The sequence below is a fragment of the Pundamilia nyererei genome, unplaced genomic scaffold, assembly GCF_000239375.1.
Source record: "Pundamilia nyererei isolate P.nyererei 1_Seehausen unplaced genomic scaffold, PunNye1.0 scaffold00004, whole genome shotgun sequence".
Classification (NCBI taxonomy): domain Eukaryota; kingdom Metazoa; phylum Chordata; class Actinopteri; order Cichliformes; family Cichlidae; genus Pundamilia; species Pundamilia nyererei.
The window spans coordinates 3,993,318-4,002,636 of NW_005187405.1; the positions used below are offsets into that span (position 1 = coordinate 3,993,318).

General features: G+C 42.8%; 1 protein-coding gene across 21 annotated transcripts in view; it reads right to left on the bottom strand.

Annotated features, from left to right (window-relative positions):
• mbnl1 (muscleblind-like splicing regulator 1) overlaps positions 1-9,319 on the bottom strand; it is a 39,079-nt gene that overhangs the window by 3,625 nt on the left and 26,135 nt on the right. For 7 of the 21 annotated variants that reach the window (XM_013912157.1, XM_013912150.1, XM_013912141.1 and 4 more), the window contains exons 3-9: positions 6,233-6,448; positions 5,843-6,061; positions 4,161-4,400; positions 3,123-3,176; positions 1,733-1,886; positions 815-850; positions 62-153 (exon numbers count right to left, since the gene is read on the bottom strand). In XM_013912157.1, coding sequence (XP_013767611.1) covers positions 62-153; positions 815-850; positions 1,733-1,886; positions 3,123-3,176; positions 4,161-4,400; positions 5,843-6,061; positions 6,233-6,448 — 1,011 coding nt within the window. The remainder of the gene's footprint in view (positions 1-61; positions 154-814; positions 851-1,732; positions 1,887-3,122; positions 3,177-4,160; positions 4,401-5,842; positions 6,062-6,232; positions 6,449-9,319) is intronic. The other 14 variants (XM_005721247.2, XM_005721239.2, XM_005721251.2 and 11 more) reach the window with 8 other exon arrangements.

The window sequence follows — 9,319 nt, forward strand, 5'->3', positions numbered from 1 at the left end:
AGAGGGAGAGAGAGAGGGAGAGAGAGAGGGAGAGAGAGACTGAGGAGGTAGAGGTGCAAACCTGATTGGTGGAGGCAGTTGCGAAGGGAACGCTTGTGGCAGATGTGGTGGCTGCAGACACAGTGCCTGGAGTACCACCGTGCATCATGGGAACTTTTTTGGAGGGAAAATCATGTAAGCAAAAAATATACAGGAGGAGCAGTGTAGCCACATACACACCAGGCAAATGAGGGAAGGAGAAGGAGAGAGAGAGGAGGTCAGAGAAGGGTTCGATTTAACTGGTTCCCTTTCTTCCCTCTGCCAGCACTGATAAGGATCAAACAGTCTGAGATCGCAGTCTGGCAGCAGCAACTTACTTCCATATTTGCATGTAATAATAGTAAACTGCTGCTGTACTCTTCCAGTAAAGAAAAACAAAAACTAGAATGTGGCAGAGGGAGACAAAGGTCACCACTCTAACAAACCCCCCTCAGTTTTGTTTAATGTTTTCAAAGGGTTTCTACAGGTGTCAGGTTAAACCAGCCAAAAGCCAAGTTTAGAACGAGCATGAGGACAAGTGTGGTCGAGCAATATATACGGCAGAGAGGTCAAAATAACGAAGCTCAGTTAAACCATGAGGATGTTTTTATACATGAAATAAACAACATTTATATAAAACATTATTTGCTTTTGCCTCAAATCACGGAACCAAAGGACTGACTCTCAGGTCACCAAACAAAAATGCTTACAAATTGTCTATGAACACAACAAAGTACATTTCACTAAAACTGCGACTCAAACAAACAACAACTAAAGAAGGAAAGCCGGGACCTACCAACGCTGGCTGCAGGTGTCATGCACAATATTGAGCCTGTCCATCATGCAGTGCAACAGGAAGTGGATTGGATAGGGAAGAGAAATCAAAACAGCCCATCACAAGGTTCATTAGAGCGAAGGGAGAGATAACGTGGGGGAAAAAAAGGTTAATATCTCTTGGACACAGACATCAGTGATTGGAAAAGGCGAAGAGGTAAACTCATCATCAGAAAACCAGTTAATTAAGTGAATCTACAGTTTCATCTTTGGTGCGAATGACAGAGTGAGAGCAGGGCTATGAGTGTAACTACAGAGCATTAAACATTACGTACATACTCTAAAAAGAAGTGAGAGGAACAGCAGATGTGTGCAGAAGCCAGACTCTTCAAACTGGTGTTTGTTACCAGATACCATTACCCAGCCCCATTCATCCCAGCCCAAGCCGAAGCCCCTCTTCGAAATATGAGTGATCACACCGTGAAAAGTCTAACAACCTACTAAAAAAAAAACCTAAACTAATACAAATTATTTGGATTACTAGTATTCATACCTATCATCCTGGGCCTGCATTTAATATGGGGTGAAGGTAGCTATAAAGAATTATATTAAGGCAATTAGTTGACAGATTGAAATAGTAACCCATTTTAATACCTACTGGCCATGCAAAGCCGGACAAAGCATAAAGCACATTTTTTCAAAGCTCTCTTTTAACACTGAAATACACACATGCAATCCCTGCAAGCCTAGATTAAAATCTAGAGTTATCACTTGCCTATTTTTTTTTTAAAATCCCTCTTTATAAAAGAAAAACAAAATCTGCTCTGTACTGCAATCTACCACTTTGTCCGACCCCAGCCAAGCAGGAGCCAGGTTAGACTGATCCAGGCATCCACTCAGTTGGTAAGAGCACTCGTTGTGGTCGCTTTGGGAGCCATACCTGATGGGAGGAAAGCAGCCTGCTGCTGAAACTGCATGCTGGCCAGGGCCTGTTGGTACTGGAGCATGCCGGTGTTAAACACGGCAGAGGCCCCGTTGGCCTTCTCCAGGGCTGCCCGCTTTGGCAGGGGAGCCATGACACTAGGGGCGATGCCCTGCCCATCCAGAAGGAGGGAGGTCAGTGAAAAGGAAAATAAAAAAGCCAGAGAGAGACAGAGGTAAAAAAAAAAAAAAAGAGGAAAAAGTAAGACAGAGAGAGAGAAAGAGAGAGAGAGGGTGTGTTGAAAGAGGCAAAAACAGGAAAGAAAACAAAAGAAGGTACATACGTTAGAGGACATCCGAGGAGCACTGTCACAACATCCTTGTGTGTACAACAATAACAATATCATTATATCATCAGTAGCAAGCAAGCAGCAGTCTGACACAAGTACTACACAAGCAGGAGCATGGTGCCTACTGGAGCTACTAGCTAACAAGCATTCATATGTTCATTACATTGGATTGTTAACTCTGCAGTCTTAGGGCTGACTAAGTGCAACATAAGCAAGCATTAACTATTAAAACAATAAGGCTGCTAACAAGTGGTGTAACAGGTAAGAAGCACAGAGAAAAGGGAGGCTGCACTGCTAGCTCCATGATAAACTGTGTAAGCATGTTTAAGTGATGGTTCACTCGCAGACAAAAACGTCAAAAATGGTCTTAGGCCAAGGGACGTAACTCAGAAAGCGGATCCCTGCTGTTTAAAAACCATGAGCGCTCTCGCGTGCGGGCTTCATCTTGGCTTGAGGCCATTCTTGAGGTCTGAATATCCGTGACAACATTTGGTGATGGAGTGAACTATCATTTGAACTGTAATAATCTGTTACGGTGGGATCACTCCTGTATGGTTTTAAAGGCTTTCCCTCTTAGCCCGCTCACCACCACCACCACCATCACCACCCCCACCCTTATCCATCTGACATGCACTAGCGACACAGACATGCACACATTTGATTGAGCTGCTCCACAACACTGAACACTGACTTAAGACGTTACACTGAAGCCATGCCACCGTTTATAGAAATTCTACTTCCTTAGCCCTCACTGACTGTTGTTAGAAAAGCTACGGGTGATGAACTGATTGTGGCTCCGAGAAAAATGACGCATTTAGACTTGGTGCTCGAGGTGATCTGTACAAGAAGGGAAGCTGTTTTGGATGCGACCGTTGGGTTTTTTTTGTAACCCCGGAAAGCCACAATCACTTTATCACAGCCAATCATGACAGATCAACAAGAGGAAAAGACAGACATTGCACTGAGACAACAACAACAGAAATAGCTAGGTATCATTGGTTAAAACACTGCGCTACAACAAAGCCACATGCCAAGCTAAAAGGTGAAAGGTCATAGTACCAGGTCAAAGGTTGCGTCGAGGGGTCGCTTCAGTGATTTGACAGCCGACTGAGTCTTAATTAGCAGGCAGCGAGCACATGATGGCAATGGGCCAATGGGGTTCAAGCGCATTAACATAAACCAGCAAGCAGAGGTGCATCATGGGGGCAGCAGTGCAGTTTGGGTATAGGTGAGAAAAACAAAAACAAATAAAAAAACAAATCATTGGAATGCAAATATACAAGGGGATAACAGGACTAAGGCATGCACAGTGTGGACACTAGCTCTACTGCTCGACAGTTAAATGATCATCAGGAATCGATGACAGCTACTCATCTACATTAGTCATTGTCACACAGAGATGGATGAATATAGCGAGGAGAAAAATTATTCAACCATTACTGTAAGCGATTCTCAGTGACTGAACAGGAAATCATATGGAAGCACATATTCACAGGTTTCCATTTCACTGTGCACATCAGTCAGGTTCACATTGCAACGCTTCACCCCGAGCTTTCTGTTTCGCTACGTCAATAAAAGCATGTAGAAAACACTTTGATCAGCACTATTATTCACCCGTGCTGTTACTGTAAGACAGGACTGAAAGCACAATGAATCCTTTATAATAATGTCAAGAGGAAGAGAAGTTATAGGTAAGGAAGCACAGAAACAATGGAGTCACAATTAAGGCCAGGCCATCAGAGACAGAGACAGAGAGGAACTGGACTCTCTACTCGTGTTCTGCGATGATAGAAAAAGGAACAACAATCAAAAAAAGGCTTAGCATGGGAATAACGAAGCTACTAATGCACTATTGTCCGATCCTTCTTCTTATCATCCAGATATGAGCAGGTTTCACCTACATGAACATGCAGACCTTTAAGGTTGGCCTGGCAAAAGCAGAACTGAGAACGCTACATTATACCAACCAGGAAGGTTAAGCAAGTTGAGTACGAAACACAGAACACATCTGCTCTACAGTCGCTAACCCTAACGTAAATATAAAGCCAGTTGTGTGGGTGGTAAATGAGTGTGCACACGCTTCTGCAGACTGCTCACCATGGCTGCGGCGGCTGTGGCCTGGTTCACCTGGTGCTGGGCAGCCTTTATTTTGGCCTGCAGGTGAGCCGGCGGGTGGAAGTACTTGCACTTTTCTCGGGAGCACCGACCCTTGATGTAGTCCATGCATACAGTGACGGTGTTGTCGTTGGTGTCGATCATAGTGCTGTCTGCGGGGTGAGCGAAGCGACAGTCGTTCTCCCCCCGAGAGCAGTTGCCCCTTTGATACTCCCGACAGACCTACAGACAAATGGGATGAGGCGAATGATAACGTGCAGGCTCCATGTCCAAATTCACCACCGCGGGAGAAAACGTTGTACAGAATATTTACATGAGATTTATTTATTTATTTTTAATTCAAACCTTATTTAACCAGGAAAAATAAGACCTTTGAGATAAAAAAAAAATCTATTTTACAAGAGTGTCCCAGCTAAGAAAAGGCTCAGTCCAACAATAAGTCGCATAAAAAACTAACACACACACATCTGCCAAATCCACCCAGGCAAAAAATAAAACTAAAACACAAAAACAACCAAAATCTATAAAGTTCACTGTCAATAAAAATGATGACCTTAGTAAAAGTAATAGTCTATGTCCAGTTCACTTAAAATTGCCTTAAATTCAGATTTGCACAGAACACAGAAAAAAAAAATCCTGTTTTATGCACTCAAATCTCAAATATTAATATTATAATACAAATTGAAGTGATTTGATCTAAACCAGTTAACCCGTGAAATTCTTTCAGCCTGTGCTGAGCCTTCCTCTATCCATCATCACAAGATATATCTGGATACTTCCTGTTCAACTATTAGTGAGATCCTGTAATGCATTCAGAAAGGTCCACACTATGTTGAACCATTTCTACATTAACACAAATACGTATAATCTCATAATACATTTTATCCCCTATACACAGCTATGTGTTGCATCTCAGACAGTAAGTACGAGAGACACCAGAGGGCAGCACTTTCTTTTAAATTAGGCACACATAACGGCTGTTGCTTTCCTGACATCAACTCTGCCTTACTCCTGTGAGCGTTTCAGCAGTGTGTGACTGAACATGCTTTATACCGCGCTATGCTACTTTTGTGACATGATGCTATTAAACACACAAAACTGCTATTTTAAATGGTGGCTGTGTGATATTGACACATAAAAGGTGCTATTTAACGTGACAACGTGACAAAAGTGTAATTTTAGTGCGGTTTGTATACGTTGAGCGCTGATTATAGCTTCAGCACTCTCTTCTAAATAACACGCCTCTGTTGTTATGCTCGTCTTGTGCCATTGTGTGAAACGCAATGAGCGAAAGCACCATCTCCACGGGAACTTAATTGAGATGCAGTTCATCAGGATTATACGAGTGATAAACCGATGACATTTCATCACAGTTTATCAACCTGTTTTTTATTTTCTTTCAGTTTGGTTTCTACTTTGCATAATTGCACCAGCTATTATAATTCAATTCCGTTTCAGAAACTGTTTATGCAAATCAAGTAAGGGCACCATTATTCTTATGCTTGTTAAGCTGCTTGCCATCAATATCTGTCTTGTTTACAGGCTGATTATCATTGAGGTTAACTCTACTCTGACTAACAAAGAGATACACCACGAGGAAGAGTTTGTAATGGAAAGTTTTTCATAGAAGAGATGAGATCACACTCAGTCAGTTTGTGTTTTACCTCAAGTCTGTCTGTTCTCAGCAGTTTCTGGGCTGCAGCGGCAGCGTTGGGGACTTGGCTGACTGCAGGGCTGGAGGCCATGAGGACAGGGGTGCTGGGCAGGATCTCTGGAGGCATCAGGCTTGGTGACACAGGGCTTAAGTAGGGATTAAAGGCTGCAGCTGCAGCTGCTGCTGCGCTTGCATTGGTGGCCAGGCCTGGTGTCACCGAGAACATCGGCTGGAGCAAAACAAAATAAAGGCAGAGGAATTAAAGGACAGCGGGGAGCGCAAACTGCGAGCTTTCCGTAAAGACACGCACTGACATGAAGGGGACTCAAAAGACGGGAAAGAGCCACGCAGACAAGAAGGAGCCATATATGTGCGAGCTTTTACATGTACGTAATCTCACCGTGGGCAGTAGCTGTGGTATGTTCATACGTGTGTGTCCTCTCACCATAGGTGGTAGCTGCGTGCCAGGCATCATGGCATTGGCGAGCTGCATCTGTTGGGCGAGCATGGCCATATTCTTCTGCTGGATCAGATTGTTCCTGCCATTGATCTCCAGTTGGGTCTTTAGATGGGGAGGAGGGTGCAGGTACTTGCAATTCTCCCTGGAACAACGGCCCTGAGAGGAGTGGAGAGAAGTGACAGCATTTAACGCCAGATTCAGAAAGATGCTTATATGGCAACAGGGTAGAGACAAACATTATTGACTTTATATTGACTTTAAATTGATCAGCTGGAGTAGTTTGCCTGTGCCAAAAATTCACAGATTTCAGCGTTTTAAGGTTTATGGCAACGTTCTTTTATTGGATTTGACGCTGATTTACATCAACAGTTATTGGTGCCTAATGTCCTGGCAGCTACCAAACTGGCCGTTATAAAATTTGTATAGACATCCATAGTCTTGAGTAACAACTGTGAGGATCGCCAGCTCCTGTACGATTGTCACGATGCCAAGGTTTACCCAGGTAATTGGCCTAACAACCAAATACCTGCTAAACTAATGTCATTCCTAACACTCTCGGCTTGGTGAGGGCGCTAAACATTATATCAGCATTACTTCAAGGCTTGGCAGACTAAAAAAAACAAAAAACGTCTCATTATTCACAAGGGGTCACCACAGCAGCATGGTGTGTTTGATTTGGCAGAATTTTTCAATCCAGACACCCTAAAGGGATTTGTGTCTCCTCGTAGATCTAAACAAGCTTTCACTTGTAAACCTTGTAAACCACTACACTGCGCACCACCTTTTGCATGTAACAATAAAATATGAAAAATGAACACATGGTGCATGTTCAATCGAGTGAAATCCTGCATCCTTGTTTATAGCTACTTCAACGTCAGACACTCAGTTTCACATTGGGTCTGGCCTGAGTCTATCACTAATTGTTAACAGCTTGCTATTTCTGCCAGTCCCAGCTGGGACATGTGTGTATGTGTACACTAGCCCCAGGAGGTCAACTGATGCTGCGCTGCTTTTCTCCAGACATCCAGCTTGGCTACATGTCTAAACGGTGCTAAAAATACCGTCCACTCATATGATCTGTCTATATTATATCAGCAGTCATCCGGAGGTCACGCTTCAAAGCCTCTGAATAATAATCTAAGACAGGGATCCCTTTCTGCTGCCTGTTGCGAGTATCCAATTATATATTCAGTCTGGAGAGGAGTAGTCTAGGAAAAGGTCTGACACACTCAAGCGCATTCTTGTGCAGACAAGAATGCATATGCATTAATGCATGCACATTGGGGTCAGGTTCCTCTAACAGGTGGCAGATGTATGTCACGCAAACATGAGAGCGCGCACACAAAACACGTCCGCAGTTTAGGAAAGGCGCGTATTTCCTTTCAGCTCTACGGTACAGCTGATCTGACTGTGCTCTCCCTCGCTGACAGAGCTGACCCCACTGGGATTCATTTCTATACTCTGTCATGACTTCATCTCACTTTTCCATCTCCTTTGCTTTCACTGACACTGGAGCACCGGACAGGTGCAAAGGAAACAGGAAGGAGCACTGAGGGGAAATTTAATGGCAGGGGGTCCTTTTGAAGGTATTTTGTTGTATCCACTTGTCTGAAATTGTGATCTCAAGTTCTACTTGCAGCTCCTTTTAAAATGACAGCAGATTGTGTTGCAGATAGCTGGTTAAGAGCAATTAAGACAGATGCATGGACTATGACTACCTACACGTCTCTCTTATGCTCTGTGCCTGCTATCTTCTCTTCTGCTTAGATAACAAAATGGAGCGCACAGATAAGGGGCCTGATATTTTCATTATTTCTCTTTTTATATCAAAAATCTGATGAACAGCTATGAGACAGCACTGTGTCATTCAGAAAATGTGTTAAACTTGCTATGAAATTCTACCAGTGATAGCAGAGAGTAAAGATTTGCTAAAGTTGAATAAAAATGAACATAGGACTCATTTATTTAGTGAGAAGACAAACAGACACAAAGACAGAGCCATAAAAATGGCTTATGCAGATTAGCTATTCACATTTTATGTCACACAGTGTCAATGAGTCAAAAAATGTGTGGCTATTTCCTAATGCGCAGGGCAAAATAGATGTTTGAATCAACTTAAAAGTTTCATACTGATCTAAAACACATTATACTCTTTTTCTTTTTTTTATTCCTTTCATCTTTTATATAGATGTGTCTTTGAGCAACTGTTAGCCCATGTGCTCAAACATCTAGGACAGGCCAGGCTATACGTTAGCTGAGCTGGCCTCGACAACTCTGACACATTCAATTCATTCATTTTGAATTCGCATTCAGTTTTATTTATATAGTGCCAAATCACAACAACAGTCACCTCAAGCTGTTTTATATTGTAAGACAAAGACTAAACAACCCCTTATGAGCAAGCACTTGGTAACAGTGGGAAGGAAAAACTCCCTTTTAATAGGCAGAAACCTCCATATAATCAGCCCAAGGGAGGAGTGGCCATCTGCTGTGACCTGTTAGGATTAAATGCAGAGTGCTGTATAAACATAAAGTCAGTGGAAAAAGGTGAATGAAGAAGAAACACTCAGTGCACCAGCAGCCAAGGACTATTGCAGCATAACTATGGAGGATTCAGGTCACATGATCCAGCCCTAAATATATACTATCAAAAAGGAAAGTTTTAAGTTCTTAAAAGTAGTGTCTCCAGAAATCTAAACTGGGATAGGCCTGAAAGCCTCCCATTCTACTTTTAAATGCCCCAGGCACCACAAATTAACCAGCAGTCTGAAAGTGAAACGCTCTATTGGGGTGATATGGTACTATGAGATCTTTAAGATAAGGTCTGAATATTCAAGACCTTAAATGTGAGGAGAAGGATTTTAAATTTGGCACTAAGGTGTGTGTTCAAAAAAAGAGGAGCTGAAAGCAGGTTCTAATAGCACTCATCCAGAGAGTGACAACAACATCCAGAGAGAGGAGGGAGAGTGTGTGTGTGTGTGTGTGTGTGTGTGTGTGTGTGTGTGTGTGTGTGTGTGTGTGTGTGTG